At 59.6% G+C, this 21139-nt stretch overlaps 1 protein-coding gene across 4 annotated transcripts in view; it reads right to left on the bottom strand.

Annotated features, from left to right (window-relative positions):
• SEPTIN9 (septin 9) overlaps positions 1 to 21139 on the bottom strand; it is a 143604-nt gene that overhangs the window by 35726 nt on the left and 86739 nt on the right. The window contains exon 1 of one of the 4 annotated variants that reach the window (XM_041723921.1): positions 5750 to 6146. The exons of the other annotated variants lie outside the window; for them this stretch is intronic. Within the exon in view, the coding sequence (XP_041579855.1) occupies positions 5750 to 5786 (37 nt within the window). The 5' untranslated portion in view covers positions 5787 to 6146. Of the gene's footprint in view, positions 1 to 5749; positions 6147 to 21139 lie in introns of those variants that run through there. 4 annotated transcript variants of the gene reach the window in all.

Here is a 21139-nt window from a genome sequence, read left to right as displayed (position 1 = left end):
GCACAGAACCAACCCTCAGCTCAGAGAACTTGGTTTAAACCCAGAAGGTCCGCGCAGCTCTTGCTGCCCAAATAGCAGCAAGGGGCCCGGGCTGGAGGGGCCCTGGCCATTCACTGGGCAAGGCTCGGGCTTTTGATCAAGTGTCTCCACGCTGCCGGCTGCCTGGCTGGGACTTGGAAAAGACGAAGAAGAAAGGAGATCTAGGAACGGGTCCAGAGTACATCCCAGTGGCATAAAAGGGACTTTGAGAAGACAATTGAGCTCCTGAAATCTCTTATCTGACTAAAGGCAGAACTTCCCAAAAGAAGTCCGTGGTCATCAATCCCCTCCTCTGGGCAACCAAGGAAGATGGACTATCGGACTATCACAGAAGACGAGAAGTCTTCACACCACACCTAAACATTCACAAAACTATCTACCTCCCATCTACTCTCCTAAGGGGCCATTTATCTTTCCAAAAAGTCATTTGTTTTCCAGGAAGGGCTCCTCTCCCCCGCCCTTTCCCCTACTAGGAGAGCATATAAGCTTCAAATCCTAACAGCCCCTTTGAGTCACATTTTTCTGTAAAGTCCCATGTGTGTATGTGATTAAAGCTCTTTTCTCTTGCTAATATGGCTCCTGGCAGCTTAATTCTGGGGGGTGGGGAGGGGAGGCAGTTTAATTTGCAGACCCCCACGAACTGGACCTAAGAGGATAGACAAAAGTTTTTTTCCTCGACAGCACCTACCAAAACCAAACCAAACCCTCGCCTCACTGCAGATCCACACTTTCCCCACCCCCCGCCAGCAATTTATTTTTTTTTTATTTTTATTTTTTTTAATTTATTTATGATAGTCACAGAGAGAGAGAGAGAGAGAGAGAGAGAGGCAGAGACACAGGCTGAGGAAGAAGCAGGCTCCATGCACCGGGAGCCTGATGTGGGATTCGATCCCGGGTCTCCAGGATCACGCCCTGGGCCAAAGGCAGGCGCCAAACCGTTGCGCCACCCAGGGATCCCCCGCCAGCAATTTAGACCTCTGTTTCTCAAATTCTGTTAAAGCAGGACAATTTGTCCTGCAGAGCACTCCCATCCTAAAAGGTTTCCACAGATAAATGTATCAACTGCTACCCTCCACTGTCCCTCTTTTGATGTTTACAAGTATTTACCAGCATAATATATAGAAAAAATATTCTATGATGCAAGTTTTTTTTTTTTTAAGTTTATTTTAAACTATTTCCTGGGGATCCCTGGGTGGCGCAGCGGTTTGGCGCCTGCCTTTGGCCTAGGGCGTGATCCTGGAGACCCGGGATCGAATCCCACATCGGGCTCCCGGTGCATGGAGCCTGCTTCTCCCTCTGCCTATGTCTCTGCCTCTCTCTCTCTCTCTGTGACTATCATAAATAAAAAAATTAAAAAATAAATAAATAAATAAATAAATAAATAAATAAATAAACTATTTCCTAAACTTGTTGGACCGTGGAACCACTCTGCCTCTATAACACCTACGAATGGTCCCAGGGAGAAGGCCATCTGGAAACACTGGTTCGGACTTAGCCCGTCAGCAGCTCTCTCTTCTTGTTCCAGGCCAGACCTCATCACAGATCGGTCCAGACCCTCTGGACACAGGTTGGGGTGGGAGCAGAGACCATGAGCCCCACAGGTAGGACGGCTTACCGGAGGCAGCTAGAGAGCTTGGAATACTATTTTTAAACCCAAATTCCTAAGTTATCAGAGAACACAAGAATGTGTGGTGGTGGCATTGTTTATAAGGGCAAAACCTGAAAACAACCCAATGTCCATCAAGGAGAGAACAGAAGGGATGCTCAGGTGGCTCAGTCGGTGAAGCATCTGCCTTCAGCTTGGGTCATGATCTTAGGGTCTTGGGATGGGGAGTCTGTTTCTCCCTCTCCCTCTGTGCTCTCTCTCAAATAAATAAACAAAATCTTTATTTTTTTTTTAAAGGGGAGAACAGAAAGCTCTGGTACATCCACCCACCAATGATCACGCGGCAGTGAAAACGCACGGACCAGAACTACAGACAAGATGGTAGATAACCTCGATTCCAAACATAAAAAGCTGCAAAAAGGGTGCTTATACCTTATATGCCCCAGTTATGCAAGGTGCAAAACAACGCTATGTCTGAGAAACACAGCTACACAGCAGAAGTTCTAAGGCATACGTGGGAAGGAGGAACCTGAGTGCAGGATGCGGGCACATCTGGAGGGAGGAAGGAAACGGGCCTGGTTATTGCCTGCCGCTCAGGCTGGACAGGGGCACGCAGGTGTCCGCTGCCTGGGATGGTGCACGTTGGTTAAAAACTAAAGAAATCTCTGGAGGCCCCAGGAATAACAAGGCTGTGACTTAACTGCTAAAGGCATAGCCTCCCTGAGCCGCAGCTTACTCCCCTGTAAACCGAGGGCCACGAACCCACCTGCTACTTGGCTGCTTGCAAGGAGGCTGCTCAAACTTCCTGCCCTCCCTTATGGGGTTCTGGGTAGGATGATAACGAGCTAACAGCCTCGAAGGGCTTTGAAAACCACACCAAGCTTCTAACCCAGAGCGGGGAGCCCGCGACTCCAGGCCTGTTTTCATGACCTGGCATAAAACACCCCAGCCAAAGGAACCTTGTTTTTTCCTCCAGGGCAGAGGCCTTGGTCTCTGCCGGCTGCTCAGGATATCTGACAGGACAGTTTTCTTTTTAAAGATTTTATTTATTTATTCATGAGAGACACACAGAGAGAGAGGCAGAGACACAGGCAGAGGGAGAAGCAGGATCCCTGCAGGGAGCCCGATGCAGGATTCGATCCCAGAACCCCGGGATCACGACCTAAGCTGAAGGCAGATGCTCAACCGCTGAGCCACCCAGAGACCCCTGACATGAGGTTTCTGTCAGCCCAGACCAGCTCTTAGTGAGGGGCTCTTGACCCCCATCCCCACCCTCATCCCTTTAACATAGGACACAGACTGGTGCAGGTGCAACCACTGCTCACGTCAAGGAAGAAGCCCAAGCCAGCCCCGCTCTTTCCTCTCTGCCCCCAGAACCAGGAGCTCCGGAAATTCGGAGGCTGTGAAGCTGCTGGCACATCATCTCCGGCTGTTTATTCACAGAGGGGTCGCTGACCCTCCCGGGTTCCCGCCACAAGCTGGAGCACCACTAGTGCCAGACCCTCTCTGCCTGGGGGTAGAGGGAGCCAGCGATCCCACTGAGGAGCCTGTGGGCTCAACAGCCACCCCACTTTGCTTTCCATCCTCCACCACCCACAGCTCAGGGACTTTGGGCAAATTTCTAAACCTTTTGGAAGCAGCTTTCCTACCCACCAAGAGGGGAAAGGGGTCCTTCCTCCTGCCGGAACTGGGGAAGAAGGAAAGAGGCGCTACGTGCACAGACCGGCGTGGGGCCTGCACTCAAGCAGGGGCTCCAGAACGATGCCCACCCATCTTCCACCGACACTGACGTGGGCGCGGGGCCAGGAACAGTCAGGAGGAAGCAGAGGAAGCAAGCATCTGCCAGCCTCTAGACTCACGATGCTCGGAGCTGGAAGTGAAAGCAGGAAGGAGCAGAAACTGTTGGACAGGGAAGTGTGATCACTGTGAGCATCTGTGCTTTGAAACCCTAACAGTGCACCTGCAGGGCCTTCTGGGGAATGTCTCTCTTAAACATGTATTTAAAAAAGGAAAATGAAGGGGGACGCCTGTTTGACTCAGTGACTGAGCATCTGCCTTTGGCTCAGGGTGTGATCCCGGGGTCCTGGGATCCAGTCCCGCATTGAGGCTTCTTCCTCTGCCTGTGTCTCTGCCTCTCTCTGTGTGTGTCCCATGAAAAAATAAATAAAATGTTTTTAAAAAATAAATAATAAAATAAAAAAGGAATAAATATGCAATACTCAATGAAAGAAGTCAAGATAAAATAAATAAATAAAATATATAAAAGCATCCTGTATAAGGACAATTAGGGAAGTTCAAAAGCGGGCAAAATTCTGTGTGGGGACGGCGCACTTCTGTCTCCCGACTACGGCAGTGGGCACGTGAGTCCGTGTCCAGGACGAAAGCTCACAGAACCACACACACAAGCAACTGAGCGCCCAGGAAAGCGGGTGAAAGCCGAACGAGGTCCCCAGCTGAGTTCATACTGCGGCACCGTCGTTTCCTGGCTTTGCTAACGAACCGAGTCCTGTAACACGTCAGGGGGGGGAGGCAGCTGGGGGAAAGGCCACAGGAACTCTCTACCGGGACTTGTGCAATGTCTTGGGAGTCTAAGACTTTTTCAAAATAAGGCTTTTAAAAACACATCAAAAATGGGAAAGGCCAGGAGTATCGATCACAAGGCACAAGTTAGAAACAGGGACTGGACGCCTTTCTCCCTTCGTCTCTTTGTGCAGAGTGTCTGGACGGTGTCCTGAGCGCAGGCTCTGTTCCAGGTGCGGTGGGGACCCTGCAGGCTCAGGTCTCGGGGTCAGGGAGAAAGACGCAGAGATAAAACGCAGCGGTAGGCAGAAGCCAGGTGGAGGCACCTGAGACGGGTCCGCCGAGGCTCTTCTCAAAGAATCCTCACAGAGGCCCGACACCCCGAGAAAGCAGGTGTTCCAGGCAGGGGCACCTGCACACAAGCCCTGGGGAAGCAGCTCTGATGTCAGGAGAGGCCGAGGGGCCAAAAGCAAGGTGGCCAGAGGCCCCCACTTGTCCTAATGTGTCATTCCCAGCTGTTTTTTCCAGACCCCAGGATAGGGCCATCATGGCAATTTGCTCACCGGGTCCCCAACTCAGCTCAGGAAGTAACGGTTCCATGGCCACATGGAAGAGCCTAATTCTCGCAAGCTGCTGGCCACAGGGTGCCGATGGGGAAAGACAGAGGTTGCAAACCCACTCGCCAAGGTCTCCGGGAGCCCCTTGGGCAGCCTGGAGGCACCTGCAGGACGTGAGGGCAGCAGCAGTCTGCAGAGGGGGCCCCCACGCCCGTGCAGGGCACCTGACCCCTCCCCACCCTCAGCCAGGCCCCAGCCCTCAGGTCAGGGCAGCCTCTGGTGCGGAGGCAAGCAGTCCATGCAGGCCTCAGGTCACCTGCTCCCCCAGCTCCCCTGGCCCATCCAGTTTGCTCCGTGAGGTCCGCTAACCGTCCACCACTGGAGAAAGTGCTTGAAGAGACGAGCTGAAAATCTGGCCTGAACTTCCTGCGTGCCCTTGAACCTGGCACGGAAGCTCCCAGGGCCTGCCTCCCTTTCCTCACTTGCAAATCATACAGATGAACCCTAGAGTCTCTTGCAGCTACAGAATTCTCAGGAGAAAAAAAAAAGGATCCCCGGGTGGCTCAGGGGTTGAGCGCCTGCCTTGGGCCCAGGGCGTGATCCCAGAGTCCCAGGATCGAGTCCCGCATCAGGCTCCCTGCATGGAGCCTGCTCCTCCCTCTGCCTGTGTCTCTGCCTCTCTCTCGCTCTGGCCTGAATAAATAAATAAAATCTTAAAAAAGAAGAAAAAGAAAAAAAAAAGCCACAAAAATGAGGCGGGTGTGGGGGTTCACACCCTAGCCTTCGCTTGTGAAAAAGGGAATCGTTTTCTCGACTGGTTTCTTGCCTGCCCTGCCTGGGGGAGCCTTCCTGCGGACTCTGGATCTGGGAGAGGCTGTGGAAGCTCCGCGTCACCCAAGGAGGGCCTGGGGCACACGGAGAATTCCCCGGAATTTTTCCAGAAGATCACCGCTTCCGGACTGTATGTATCAGCTTCCTGTTGCTGCTGTAACAAACTGCCACAACCTGAACGACGCACAGCACAAACCTGTCACCTTACGGTTCTGGAGGTCAGAATCCCACATGCGCCTCTCCGGGCCTCTCCCTTCCTCCTCCTTAAACGGAGGGAGTGGGGCCACGGGATTCCACGAATCGCACCAACACGGGACGGCTCTGGAACCCTCTCGAAGGCCGGACGGGCAGCTCACCCCTGCAGGGGCGTCAGCAGATCTCAGCTGCTTCCAGGACCAGGGCGGCTGCCGGGAAGCGGCTTTTGCCCACGCCCGCCCCGGGCCTCCGTGAGAGAGGCCAGGGCAGCAAAACAGGAGGCCGTAGGTGGCAGGGGCCAAAGAGGCCAGGCCATTCTCTCCAGCAGAGGCCGGGGCAGCGGAGGAAAGCCGGGCACGTGACTCCAGCCTGCAGTTCTCAGGGGAAGGGCGAGCCCGGGCCCAGGGAAGCAGGGCCCCCCCCCAGCCCCCCCCCACCGCCAGCCCAGCTCAGCTGTGGGGGGATGGGCAGGGGCCCTTGCCTGACAGCCCCCCCATGGCTCCAGCCCAGCCTCCCCGCCCCCGTCCCATCTCGGGGGAGAAAGTGAGGCTCCTTGCATTGCCAAATTCCAGTAATGAATCCCACATTCATTCCATCCTCTTTGCTTATTGGAAGCTCTCTCTCCACCTTCTGGGCTCGCTCTGAACAGCTGGCCTGCAGAAGTCGCTGGAATTCAATATGCAGGGTGGCTTCGTGGTGCCTGCACAGAGAAGCCCGGCTCACTGCATCCCCCACCCCCACCCACCCCTTCCTCTGCGGAGGCCGCGTTCCTGCCCTTTCCCTGGGAAAAGAAGGAGCAGCCAGGATCCCTCGTTAACTCTTTCAGGCCCGCCTGCTTCCTGCGGGCAGGCCTCCCTGCCCGGTCTGCCTCGAGGCCGGTGGGGCATGCGCCTTGGCTCCCTCCCACCACGTCGGGGACTGGGCAGGGACCGCAGAGGGCAGCAGCGACCGGCCGGCCACATAGGAGCCCACGGTCACGGCTGAGAGACGAGAACACCGCCTGGGTCCGTCCGGCGGCCAGGCTCCTGGGCTCTTCGGCCCTGCCGGAGGGCAGGTGTGCAGATTCCGCAGGAAGTTGGGGGGGGGGCGGGCTAAGAGGTTCGGGCCTCGCCCGCCACGCAGGGGCAGGGCTCCGACCCCAAGGTGTTCAGACACCCACGGCGCCGCTCCAGCAAACTCCCGCTGCGCGTCACACACCAACACGCCTGTACGGAAGGCAACCCACCGACCCACTGCCGGCCAGGTGAGCGGTGACAGGGATGCGAGGCCCAAAGCCACCCCCACTGCCCTAACGAAGCCAATGACGAACAACCATGGTCATGAGCGCAAAGGGTGTCTGTGTCCCTCAGAAGCCCCATCCTGTACGGACATCCTTCTGGAATGACGTGTGCAAACTGGGCTGCAGTGACCGGGGGCACCTCCAGCCCCACCCCAGGGACAGGCCATTCGCCTCCAAACAGGCACCAAGGGAAGGCCACAGAACAGGGCCTGAGATACAGGATTCCAGCTCTGCCACGAAGCTGTGTGACCCTGGCCAGGCCACTGCCCCTCTCGTGGCCTCAGGGTCTCCACTACAACCAGAGAGCGGAGTCGGTCGGTGGTTAGGGACAGGGGCTCTGGGGTCAGGCTTCCTGAACCCAAACCTTGTCTCTGTCACATGCACCAGCTGTGTGGCCTCGGGCAGGTTACGTAACCTCTCTCCGTGCCTTGAGTTCCTCACCTGTGAAATGGGAATTAACAGAACTGACTTCACGCTGTGGTTCACCACACTACAGGAGATACACCACGTTAAACCCCCCCAAGGCCACACAGAGCCCACGGGAAGCCCTAGTTACCATGAACGGATGGCAACGCCACTGTCACGATCTCGGGGGGCTCAGTCCGGCCTTGGCAGCTCGGGGCCCCAGGCGACAGAAGGTGCTACCCCTCCAGTGACAGGAGCTGAGATGCCGGAGCCCAGGGCCTGAGCAGGTCTGGCCACCCCACAGTGGGGCCCGCGTTCCGGGGAACCTTCCCTAGAGAGGCCAGAGAGGAGCTGCCCGGAGAGGCGGAAGGGGCCCTGCCTGTCCCAGCGAGGGCTGGGGATGTGGCCTGTGAACCCCAAGCACAAAACTGAGAAGCTCAGACGCACAGAACGGCTTTGACGAGGCTGCTCCACGGCACCTCCACCTCCACCTCCACGCACCGGCAACAACGTCTGGTTTTTGAAGGCCAGGGGACGAGGGGACCCCCCCAGGGGGCGGGGAGGCCCCACACAAGCTCTGCTCTCGTCCACTGAGCAGCGAGCAGGCAGGAGGACTTAATCACTACCATACGCCGCGCCAAGCCGAGCCGCAGGGAGGGGGCAGGAGAGGAAACCAACGCGGAACATGCTGGGCGGGTGGGGGGACCAGGAAGGAGCAGGGTGCGCTCCCAGCCAAACCTGCAGAGGTGCAGCCAGGCCTCCCCCCACCCCCCCAGTGTGTGTGTCCACAGCCCGTCCCAGGGACACCTGGATCCGGCCCCGAGGTCAGGCTCCAGCTGAGCCCACCCTCTCCAGCCCCCAGAAAGCCAGCCCGGTCTGCCTCGGGCCGCAGCTGCTGTTTTTCCAGCAAGGACAGGGCTGGGGCTGGAGTGGGGGGGCCGCCGCAGTGTCCGCACCCCCCCCCCGGGGTTGGCAGAACCAGGTCCCGCCTCAATGGCTCACCCCGACAGCCTCTTCCCTGCCCCCTCTGCTGAAGGAGGGTCTCCCATCCAACCCCACCTTTCCCGGCCCACCCTCATCTGGGTCAGGGGCTCACCCTCCTCTCTGCTCAGCCCCGAAACCTCGTGCTACAGGGCAGGAGCCGCCAGGACTCAGCCATGGGGCCGAGGGGCAGAGCTGTGGGATGAAGGGGACAAGTGGGAACACGCAGAGGGGCTCGAGTACCGGTCCCCAGCTTGGAGCAGGGCTCACAGGACAGGGCTCCCCCTCCTCCGAATGCCGCAGCATCTGCAGCCACGGGGACCCGCAGAGAGCAAAGCCACACCCGAGGGCGGCCGAGCGGAGCATCCCGCGGAGCATCCCTGAGCCGCCCGGGTCTCCAGACTCCCCGCTCTGTGCGAAGCATGCTCTCGGGCCACTGAGAGCTGGGGTTGCTGTTGCACGGCCCCTGCTAGTGGGGGGCAGCCCACGAGGCAGGGCAGGGAGGCCCCTCCACACCAGAGCAGGGACCATCCAAACCTTGGGGAATCAGATCCCCACAAAGGGCCACCTCTCCCCGCCACCGCCTCTCAGAGCCGGGACACAAGCTTCCGGGAGAGGGGGGACCCAGAGCGGGCCACCTCCCCCCTGAGAACAGGCAGCGGCTCCCAGGCAGGCCCTCCTCGATGGCTCCCATTCCATCTACGGTCGTCAGTGTCCCGATTTCCAAGAATATTCTCAGAACGGCAACAAGACGAGCTGAGTAAGAGCTTACGGATTGCAGGCACCGTTCCCAGGGCTTCACACGCATCCCCCTCAGGTCCTCACGGCGCCCCGACCGGAGCCTGCCCGTGGCTCTCCTCCCCCCTCCGGCAGATGAGGACACGGGGCACAGAAGGGCTCGGCAACCTGCCCCGGGCCACACAGCGAGGGGGCGCAGGAGCCGGCCCCGTGTCCTGCTAGCCGTGTAGGGACCCGCGGAGGAGCAGGCGGCAGGGCGGGTCCCCGAGACCCTCACGTTCTCCTCGGAAACCCCAGCTTCTACCCCCCACGCCCCAGAAGGTGAAGGAACGGATGCATGAGAGCCAACAGCACACAGCGGCGGTGGGCAGCGGGGACAAGGACCGAACACAGCCAGACACCACCGACCGTGATGGCAGGGCTGCTCTGGGCCTCCGCTCGGATGGACGCATCCGCTCCTCACTGAGGCCTCCCGAGGGTGTTTCTCTAAGCCCATTTCACAGAGGGGCACACCGAGTCCTGCAGCCAAGGTCGTGCTGCCAGGGAGGTCGCGCGGGCCAGCGCTGTGGCCGCAGCCTTGCCCACGCCACTCATAGATAACCCCATGGAACAAAGAGGAAGAAGCATCCATGGGGGAGGGGGCGCCAGGCCTGGTCCGCCGCCCCCAGCCAGGGGCCACCCTCTGCTGGAAGCTCCCAGCCCGCTTCCAAGTCCCGCTGACCCCACGATGGTCCTCTGACTTGCTGTGCCCTCCCGGAGCCAGGGGGCCCGGCCTTTTACGAGGCCGGATGCGGGGCAGGATGAGGAAAATCCCTGGGGAGGGAACACCCTCGTATGTGACAAAAAGAAGCATCAGATCCAGATCCTGTTTGTCTTTTTTTTTTTTTTTAAAGCCCTTCGTGTTTAGCATACGCATGGAGAAACAGCTTGGAAAAAACGCCAACAGTGATTTCTGCAGGATGCAATTATCAGCGATCGTATTCTCTGCAGTTTTCTAATCTGGTTTTCTTTGCCGTGAGTCGGCATAATTTTTAAATCACAAAAAATAAGGCTTGGTTTCAATCAGGAAGACAGATGCTTCTCAGCTTCTCAGCAGCCCCGTGACGGCACGCGGGCATCGCCAGCCAAGCAGAGAGAACGTTCCAGAGCTGTCAGCCAGGCCCTGGGCCGGGTCTTCCCGGGATGGCTGGGAGGGGCCGGGTCCCCTCGCCCCCGCGCAGAGCCGGGTCCAGGACCCACTGGTGGAAAGTGCGGTGGGCGCTGCATAGACCCTGCCATGAGGTCACTTCCTGCCGGGCTGCAGGGAGGATGTGGGTTCAACTGGAGTTTGTATCAACACAGCTCGGCTTCACCCCCGGCCTGGTGGGGACCCCCTGCCCCGGCCGGCATGACAACCCCAGGAAAGATGTGAGCAGGGAGGGAAGCCACTGGGGGCGTGATCCGGAGAGACTTTCCAGGGAGAGATTTAGAGAAACTGCTGCATCCGCTGGAGACCTCCGCTGCCCCCTACTGCCCGGCTGTGGCTCAGGGAGGAAGACGGGGTGGGGAGGGCGCCCAGGGAGGCCGGGGGCAGAGCCGGGCAGGGAGTGGGGCTGCGGGCACGGGCCCCGGAGGGTAGCCTCTCCCCAAGGGCAGCTCCCGTCTCCGCAAACATCACTGTCCTCATTCCTCTGCAACGAAACCAGGCCGCCCAGGGGGCTGGACACCCATTCCCAGGGGAGCAAGCAGCCCTGCCTGCACAGCACACCCCGCAGAGCCAGCAGCAGGTCCACTCCCCGCAGGAGGCGGCGGGGCCCCCCCCAACAGAACCCAGGAACACCTGCCAGCCAGCCTGTTCCTGGGACCAAGTGTGAGGGGATGGGGTGGAGGGAGGAGGAGAGCCCCCTCCCCTGTGCGTGCCCCTCCTGCTCCAGGCCCCACCTCTGATGGGCTAGGACCCCGCAAGGCACAGCCGCAGTCTGAGGGGCGAGCCTGGGGAAGCAAGCGACGAGGCATGCTGGGAGGAGGGCACCACATTCACACGTGCCGTGGGCCCTGGCCAGGTGCCGGGGCGTCTGGGGCTCACTTGGACCGCCCCCCAGGTGAGTGTTTGCTCCATAGCCAGGCCCACCCACGACTCAGGAGGCAAACCCCAAAGCAGAGTGGGTGCCCGAAGCCTGCGCGGCCCTGAGCACGTCCCACCCCTCTCCGCACCCAGGTCCTACCAGGTACCAGCACAAAGTAGGTGCCTGAGTGAGTGACTCCCCGCATGCAAAGGCCCTGGGATCAGAGGTCCAGCTGAGTCCCCGGTACCTGCTGTGTGACTACAGACCAATGACTCGGCCTCTCTGTACCTCTTGGGTTGCTGAGAAGGCTACAGGACATGCACGGAGAGCTCCGAGTGCAGTGGCTGGCATGCAGAGGGGCTGGATATCCGGCAGCCAGCTGTGGGGTAGTGAGGACCGCGGTGACAATGAAGAGATCAAACCAAAATGGCAAATGAGCCCAGGGACGGGGTGCTGGTCAGACAAATTCACGCGGCTCAGGACTCGCTCCAGTGACAACTGAGGCAGTGCCTGGGGGCTGTCAAGGTGTCCTGTCCACCCAGCACCCCTGGCCTCCCTGTGCTCTCACTGACTGGCCCGTGGGGTATGATGGCCCCAGTGGGGCTTCCGCCTCCACTCAGCCTTCCTGGGACACCTACGTGCTTGCGGGGCTTAGGGCTGCCTATCCTGACCCAGTTCCAGCCGTCCGGCCAGACAGGCCCCCCCAATGCTGAGCTGCACCCACAGGTGCCATTCGCACCTAGGGCCTCCGCTCAGGCCGGGAGCTTGGCCTCCCCGGGGACCCCAGCACACGGTGATCTCCGACTCCCCCTCGGCCCCGCCTGTGGCACGGTCTTCGCTGCTCGTGGCTGTCCGCTGAGGCCTGACAACGCCCTTCTGCCTTCTACCCTCATCTCTGCGCCAGACAAACCCGTCACTCTGCAGGGCTCAGCACACATCAATCACTTCCTCCAGGAAGTCTTCCACAACTGCTCCAGCTGGATGGACGCTCCTCTCCTAGGCCGCCCTCTATGGCTAAGTGCTCAACAGGCATTAACTGAGCCCGGGTGACATGCTGTTCTGGGACACAAGCCGTTTCTCTTGCTGTCGTGGAGCTTGCACTCCACGTGAACAATAGGTGTAGGATGCACGTGTCACCTATTCACGCTCCGCTCGCAGAAAGCCACCCACTGAGAGTGCCCATGAGAGAGCCACATTAGCTGGGGTGACAGGGGAGGTACCTCTCTGATGAGGGTGGCACTTAGGGACCCAAATGAGGCAGCCAGGAGAAGAATCAGGAAAAGATGGCTCAGGAAGGAACAGGCAAGGTGAAGGCTCTCAGTGGGGACAAGCCTTTGTGTCCTGGGGCAGCCAGGGGGCCGGACGCCAATGATGGGGGTTGGGGGTGAGTGTCCCCAGGACAAGAGGTGCCCACGGGGAGGTTTGAGATGCAAAGCGACCTGAACCGTTCAGAAAAATCACTCAGGACTGCCAGCATCGCGGTGTCAAGCTTCACGCCCGTTACATGTAGGAAGGCGTAGGAGCCTCGTAGGCCGCGTTGGGGGTGGACGGACTGTGGGGCCAGCGTGGGCCCAGCCGGGGCCCTGCCCGGGATCTCTCGGAGACGGCTGTGTGCGGCAGATGATGCCCGAATTCTCAGGCCCAGGCACATCTCAGTGGGCGAGCAGGGCGCTGTTTCCTGCCCGGGAGGCCTGGGGCAGGGGCTCAGGAGGAGACGGCGGATTGTGCCGGAAGCGCTGGGCTGGGAGCTGTGCCCTCCCACCCCCAAGCCGCTGCGCATCCGAATTCACTGTTCTGTGTCACCGGTGTGAACACAGACCTTCACTTCTCCCGGAGGCCGACACCTGGGCCACGGCACATCCCCGGCACGTCACACCTCCTCCGACGGCAGACCAGGGCCCTCGTGCGGGGAGGCCCGGATCCATCCAGGGTCACGTGGCCAGTGGCCAGCAGAGCTGGGCTAACCCCGCAACTTCTAGCTCCGAGCCTCGCAGACCGCAAGCGCTCGGACGGACGCCTACCGGATGGGTGCGGGTCGGGAGGCGGCCGGATGGACAGGTGGACGGGTGGGTAACTAAGAGGCCCTGTGCAGAGCTGGGTGACACTGAGTGACCCCAGCTGGGAGTCCAGCCCGCCCCCGTGCAGAGTGGGCACTCGGCCAAAGTGAGCTCTCGCTCTGTTCCCGGAGATGCGGCCCCCTCCCTGCAGGCTGTTCCTGGCACCCTGCCCTCCCCGTGGAGCAGCGCTGACCCGCGCACCACGTGACCCAGCCCGAGAAGCCGGTCCCAGATGTGGGAGGTCGTGCAGGCCGGGGGCCGAGTGTGCAGGAGAACCAGCTGCACAGGAAGCTCCTCCGGAAGCCTCCAGGCTTCGCAGGCCGGACTCCCAGGGCCTGCTGCTGTGGGGCCCGCTCCCGCCTGGCGCGGGCGGCCCCGACCTGGACCGGGGGGCTCCAGAGGGCCGGGCGGGGGGAGATGTGGCCTTGTCCCCAGGATAGCTGCCCACCGGGAGTGAGACTGTGGCTGCGGCCCCTTCCTGTCCCAGCACTAGTTGAGCCATGGGGTCACTGCCCTGGGGCTGCCCATACATGGAAGGGACCTCGGCACAGCTGGGTCCCAACCAGAAGCTGTCTGAGTGGCAGAGACACCGGGCACCTCGTTACAAACCCGCTGCGGCTCTGGACTCAAACAACCCCCATTCAAATTCAAAGCCAGGACCTGGGACGCCTGGGTGGCTTCGTGGTTGGGCGCATCTGCCTTGGGCCCAGGGCATGATCCTGGAGTCCCGGGATCCAGTCCCATATCCAGTTCCCTGCATGGGGCCTGCTTCTCCCTCTGCCTGTGTCTCTGCCTCTCTCTGTGTCTCTCTTTCTATGTCTCTCATGAATAAATAAAATCTTTACAACAAAACAAAATAAAACAAAAAACCAAAAAACCAGGACCTGCCACTTCCAGCCTAAGTTTCACCCTCTCTGCGCTTGGCACCTTCTCTGCAACAGGTAACGCTAAGTGTTTGCTAAGATTGCTGTGCAGATACATCCCCGGAGCAGCTGAAACCCGGAGTCTAGCACTTGGAACGGTCACCATGATTAATGGGATCTTAATAAAGCCTAGGAGAATGACAGCCTCTCCGCTGTGTCCCTAAAATGGAAACAACTCTGCTTGCTGAGCAGCAGAGAGCCAGCCAAGGGCAGGCTCCCAGGTCTGGCTTCCAGCCACCGTCCCCCTGCAGAACATCCCCCGCTCCCACCCCTGCCCCCCCACCCCTGCCCCCCCACCCCCGCCGGGTCTCAGGCAGGCCCCACCCTCCAGAGAATCTCAGGGCTGGCACCTGCTTCCAAAGCACATGTCGGGACTTTCCAGATCTTTCCTCCCCTCTCTCTGACCTTCCCCTACTCAGTTACCCCCCCCACACTTTCTTACTCACTCTCTCCTTTCAGTCCTGTTCAAAAACAAATGATCCAGGCCAAGTGTGTCAGCTGGCTCCCTGGAAAAGTTTCTCTGCAGCAGGAACATGTGGCTGCTCACTGCAGGGGGAGTGGCGCTGGGCAGGATTACTCACCGCAGAGCTCGATCTCTCGGGGCGCTGGGTCACTGGGCAATGACTCAGGCCAGCCTCGCCCTCCCCCTCCAACTCCCCGATCGGGAGGTAGCCGGGGGCTGTATCTCTACAGTCTCCTGGGCAGAGACTTTGCCCATACACGGTCACAAACACTGCATCAAGTCTGCCACTCGCCGGGGTCCCCGCGGTGGGCTCCTGAGCACGGTGTGGATGACTCGCTCAGAGGAGCTACAGCTCCTCACATTTGCCCGCGGCCTGGGCCAGAGGCGGGTGCGATCTCAGAGCCCTCGGCTGTCACCCGGGGCCCTGGAGCCGAGTCCTGACCCAGACCCCAGAGGCACGGAGGAAGAACTGGACAGTGCAAGGGACACCTGGGTGGCTCAGCGGTTGAGCATCTGCCTTCAGCTCAGGGATCGAGTCCCGCATCCCGCATCCCCCGGGAGCAGGGAGCCTGCTTCTCTCTCTGCTTCTCTCTGTGTCTCTCATGAATAAATAAATTTAAAAAAAAAAAAAAAAAGCTGGACAGTGCGGGGAGTCGGTTCACAGTGGGGTTCAGTAAGCTCCCCTCACAGGGGCCCTGGTTCCAAAGGGCTGAGTGTGGGCCCAGAAAGCTGCATTTCAGATTCAGAACTATCTAGAGCCTGAAAGGGAATACTCAGGCCCAGGAGGTGAGGGGACAGCATTCGGACAACCATCAGCTTTCTGCCACCAAGACTCCTCATGCGCATCAGCTTCCCATGATCATGTGGGGCCAGCAGCCTGCTCCCCGGCACCAGCCCTCAGCACCCCCAGGGGAAGGAAGGGCCCTGAGGGGTGAGGACGGACGGTTTTCCATGGGCCCTTGGCACCCTCAGCCCCCTGCTCTCACCCTAGACTCCCTCTACCTCGTGTCCCCAAGTAGAACTCTGGGGGCCTGCTCCCGAGGCCGAGACGGGAATGCGCAACCCAAGGACGGAAGCTCCCCTCCCCAACCCCATCCCCGGAGCCATGCTGACAGCCTGGCCTCCCAGGAAGCCATGTGGCCACACGAGGGTCCTGGCCACCCTGCCCAGTCCCGAGGAGCGGAGACGTGCATGAGGAGCTGGCCTCCCCACCTGACACTGTCTCTGATGTCCCGAGGGGCTGAGCCACGTGAGCAGGGAACACCTGTCAAGAGCTGGGCCCGGTGCCCGCATGCTGGAAGCACTCTGGGGGCTCAGCGGGGCCTCTGAAATAAGTATGGAAGCCACCGGTCCCCGAAGAGGGGGACCCATCACTCCCAACCTTCACCCTGGCGGCATGTGTGTGTGAGCCTGTGTGTGTGTGTGTGAGAGAGAGAGAGAGAGAGAGAGAGAGAGAAGAAAGCTTCGCCCTCGCCCATCTCCGCACTTTGCGCAGCCCAATCAGGACGGCGGAGAACTACTCCAAGCTCCAGGAAAGTCGGTAACCCAGGCGAGCCTGTGGAAGCCATCTCTGCACAGGACGGCGTGCCCTGGACCTGCAGGGACCTGCTCCGAGGCCTGGGAGCAAAGCTGGCAGGCAGGAGGCTGGCGTGCCTGCCCACTGTTCCGTTCCGGGCCAGCCGGGGCCAGCCGGGCTTTTAATGCAGCCGCTCCCCAACCAAGAAGGCACACCCCCACCTGCGCCCTGCCCAAACCTCTCCCTGGGCTCTGCAGCAGCACTGGCTGGGCTTGGAAGGGGGGCGGGAGGATGGGCAGGGGCAGGGGCGCGGTGGGGCTGCGCAGGGGGCGGGGCAGGGCCGCACTGAGCTTGGGGGGCCCAGCCAGAGCGGTGGTGAGCAGCCACGCGGGGCTCCCTGCAGCTGTGATCCCAGGCAGAGAAACGGGACTCCCAATCTGTTCCCACTCAAGCCCCTGACAAGCAGTATCTTATTTCAAAACCCAGGGCAGCTAAGGGGCTGGAGGCAGAGGGGGAATACCAGAGTCTCTCCTTCCTAAATGGGGTTTTCTTTCATCATCTCCTGGCGCCTTGCGAAAGAAAGAAGCAAAAGGAGGGTCCGGCTTGGGCTCCCCTGCATCCTGGCCAAAGCTTAGGGCAGGGACCCAGCTTCACGCACCGGCCGGGGGCCCCAGGCAGCTCCACCCCGTCGCCGCAGCCGTCCCCTGCCAGGCCAGCGGGGCAGCCAGGCCCCCCCAGGACTCAAGTCCAGACTGTCAGCAGCTGCTGGGCCTTCGGCACGCAGCTGGAGTCTCTCTCGGACTTGACTTCCTAACCTAGAAAATGGGATGCTGAGGGTGACTGTGGCCGGAAGCTAGCCTCAAGGTGCACGAATTGTTAGGTCCCTATGGATGCCTCCCCGCTGAGATAAGGGTTTCTGGAAAGGCTGTGACAGGGATCTAGACCTGGAAGGACCAGGAAAGTCTTCCAATCCCTGAATCCATCCAGTCCCATCCTGTCCCATCCGGAAAGGGAGGTGCTTGTGCCAAATGAAGTGCCTCCGGGGAGGGGAAGAGGGAAGGAAAATCCGGGGAGGAGGGGCAAGGATGTGCAGGAGGCGAGGGAAGGGGAGGACCCTTCCAGGACCCCACGTGTGACCATGTGACAGGAAGACTGCGCGGAGTGCCCCCAGCCCCCAAAGGCTCCTCTGGATACTGAGGCTGCACATTCCCAGACCTTCTGGGCCCAAACAGAATCACCCACACCGGAGCCAAGTGTCTCGCAGGCTCGCAGGCACTGGGGTTGGGGCAGACACCAAGGCCAGGGCGGCTGGGGGCCCCCACCACCCACAGAGAGCAGGGCCAATACCTGCCAAGAACAGGCACGCGTAATAAGCAAGGATCTGGGCAGAGGCAAACTTGCTGCTGAATTAATCCCAGGGAATTCGGCTTCTAACTCGCTGAGCTGGGCTGCCTCCCCAGAACAGAACGTGCACTTACAGAGCAGCCCTGGTAAACCACAGGCAGCGCTGGGGTCTGGGTTCGAGGTGTGGCCCCGTGCATGCACCAGCAACCAGACTGCTTAGTCCTCCCCGGGGACAAAGGAGTGTCCAAGGCCCCGTGGGCGGCCACAGGAAGAAGGGAGGGCCAGGTGCCAGGCTAGTCCCTTTCCCCGGGGTGGGGGGCAGGGGGCAGATGGGGATCTGCCCTCTTCATCCACCCCAGCCTCCCTAGCCACACTCCACCCCAGCCCAGAAACCCACCGCACCTCATCCTGCCACACCCAGCCGGAACTCACCTGGTGCGGGTGTCGGGCCGGGGGCCTGAAGTCCAGGCCGTGGTGGAGGGTCGGTGGCTTTGGGGCCTTGTTTTAGGAAATGCCTCCACCCTCGGTAACCTGAGCCCCGTCACAGGGGCCTGCTGCCTCCCCGTGCCGCCCTTCCTATCAGGCACCAGATCCGCATTAGTCAGCAGGCAGGCGGGCAGACAGCCACAGACCTAAGGAAGGCCCAACGTTAGACCAGAATTAAGGTGGGGGTGGGGATCACCCTGAGGATGAAAACAGCCCCCTCTCCTCTCTCTTGGGCTGGGCTACCATGGTGCAGAGAAGCAGACGCTGTCCCCTGGGAGTTGAGGGGGGGGGGCCGGGATCACACCATGACTCAGGCATGCTCTGGGGTCACCAGCCACTAGCGGTACCGTGGGTGTCACCTCCCTCTGGCTCAGCTGATAACAGCTCCCCCATCCCCGTGCACAAGACGGAGCCGACACCCCAAATTCTCCTGGACCAGGAGGCTATGCCTGTAAGTATGACCCACCTTAAGGGGAGGAACAGAGAGAAAAACTCCTGCAGCCCAAGCCCTTCTGTTCAAACAGCAGCCTCCTCACGCCCCTCTGGGAGCCCCATGGGGTCTCCTGTTTCTGCCTGAGCAGAAGGGGGGCAGGGCCTGAAGCCCCAGTGCAGACCCAGGACATGGTTCTGGAGACTGTGAATGAGGACAGCGGCTTCCAGGCTGGACCCCGGGGCCCAGGGAATAGGGGACCGAGGAGCTCAGAAGTAGGGACTGGACAGCCCGGCCTGCCCAACTCCTAGCAGTGGTCTCTAGGGGGAACTGTTAGCTCTTGGGGGGGTCGCCTCGGACCACACACGCCCCAGCAGCCAGACGGGGTGTCCAGCAGGCACACGGGGCCCAAGGGCCCACACGATGGCAGGACTGTGCTTCTGCTAAAGCCCGGCTGAGCCAGGGCTGCCTGGAAAGCGAATGTGCTGTTTTCCCAGCTCAAGATGCTCCTGAAGGAGGTGCTTCTGGCAGAGCAACTGGAGACTTCGCTGGGGCAGTGAGGCAAGCAGAGCCAAGGCCAGCGGGCAAAGGAAGCCAGGTCGGGAGGCCCTAGTGGGCAGCAGCCTCCCACCGTCAGCAGGAGAGGGGCCGGCCCCGGCTCTGCCGCTGCAGCAGAACTCCCAGAGGAGGCACGGCTACTCCATCAGCTCCGCTGGCTACCCCTGGGGCGGGCCACCCTCTCCAGAAACTCGGCCTGGTCCAGAAGCCGACCAAAAGGCCTCTGCTGCGTCCTGGGGGCAGCCCAACCTGTGAGTCGGGGGCTCCAACACTGTGATCTCGCCGGCGCAGCACACGTTATCTTCCTCCTTAACTTTCACAGCCAACGCTGGAAGCCCTGGGCAGCAGATGCTCTCACTGGGAAGTCTGGGCTCCTGGGACCCAGGGATCGGAGGATTTGAGACTGAGGATGAGATATTTGGGAGTAGGGAATAAAGCCTGGGGGCATACCTAAGAGAGCCCCCAGATGAAAATGAATATAAACACACATTTTAATGCAGTACATTCACAACAGGCAAAGGGGGGAAACAGCCCAAGTGGCCCTCAGCTGATGAGTGGATGGACAAACTGTGCTCTAGCCACACGGTGGAGCGGCACTCGGCTGTCAAAAGTGATGACGCACTGATGGGCACCGCAGCATGGATCTCACAGAGTGAAAAAGCCAGTCAGCGAAGACCACCTACCACCGCGCCTATTTCTCTCTTTTTTTTTTTTTTTTTAAGGAGACGCTGTGTTGGGCATGGAGCCCAATGCAGGACTTGAAATCAGGACCCTACAATCAAGACCTGAGCTGAGATTAAGAGGTGGATGCTTGGGGCACCTGGGTGGCTCAATGGTTGAGCCTCTGCCTTTGGCTCACGGCATGACCCTGCGGTCCTGGGATTGAGTCCCACATTGGGGAGCCTGCTTCTCCCTCTGCCTGTGTCTCTGCCTCTCTCTCTCTGTCTCTCATGAATAAATAACATCTTTTTAAAAAGTCAGATGCTTAACTGAGCCACCCAGGTGCCCCTGGTCCTGGGTCCCGAGGTTCAGAATAAGCAGATCTAGACAGGAAGGCCTGTTACCGCTTAGGGCTGAAGGAAGCGGTGGGGGGAAGAGTAGGTGACGGCTAAAGGGTATGGGGAGTGTGTCTGAGGGGATGGAAATAATCTAAAACTGGATGCGGCGATGCCTGCCCCACTCATGGGAGCTGTGTCCTTCCGAGGAGCGCGCTGCGAGGTATGGAAAGTGTATCTCAATATCTCGATAAAGCTGCTTTGGAAGGAATAAGCAAAGCTCCTCCCACCCAAAAAGAGAAAAGGACAGAGACCACCAGAGTGTAGCAGGTAAGGATCACTTCCAGGAAATGCTGCATGTGGATACACCCCACACACGCGTGCATCGATCTACGCATACACGCGTCCTGGTTTGTGGTACAAAATGTGTTTCTTACCGGGAGCTGCAGCCCAGCAAAGCTTGAAAGGTGCTCTCTGGGCAACATCAAATCCACAATTCCTGGAACGTGGGCCCTTCACCTGCCTGGACCACTCTGCCCATCGCCACCCCCGTTCCCGAGACCCAAGGTCTCCCCCATCACCACCACCAAGAGGGGTCCACCAGCAGAGAAGGGGGCTCTCTCCTTGGGGTGCTACGACCCTCTGGACTGGTCTCTCTCCAAACCCTCATCACGCTGCCCTGCTCGCATGTCAGAAGGAGCATCTCCAGGACAGCGGCCATATCCACTGCATCTCTGGACATGGTCCAGGATAGTGGCCGAGGTGCCCGGAGCAATGGTGCCACACTACCACCTCTCTAACGGATTTTATTTATTTTTTATTTATTTTTGATTTTTTTAAAGATTTTATTTATTTATTCATGAGAGACACAAAGAGAGAAGGGCAGAGACACAGGCAGAGGGAGAAGCAGGCTCCACGCAGGGAGCCCGACGTGGGACTTGATCCCAGGTCTCCAGGATCACTCCCTGGGCTGCAGGCGGCGCTAAACCGCTGAGCCACCTGGGGCTGCCCTCTCTAAGGGATTTTAAATGGCTTAAAGGATGATCTTCTAGGGAAAGAAGGTATAAAATATGAGAAAAACAACAAACAAGAATTCAAACAAACTAATGGAAAAGACCTGGTTACGGTTTTTGAAGTACGAGGTTCCCTACGAAGGGATCAGGCTCCGATG

The sequence above is a fragment of the Vulpes lagopus genome, chromosome 12 (assembly GCF_018345385.1).
Source record: "Vulpes lagopus strain Blue_001 chromosome 12, ASM1834538v1, whole genome shotgun sequence".
Taxonomy (NCBI): Eukaryota; Metazoa; Chordata; class Mammalia; order Carnivora; family Canidae; genus Vulpes; species Vulpes lagopus.
The sequence above is the reverse complement of the archived record's forward strand: the minus strand, read 5'-3'. Positions and strand labels throughout refer to the sequence as shown.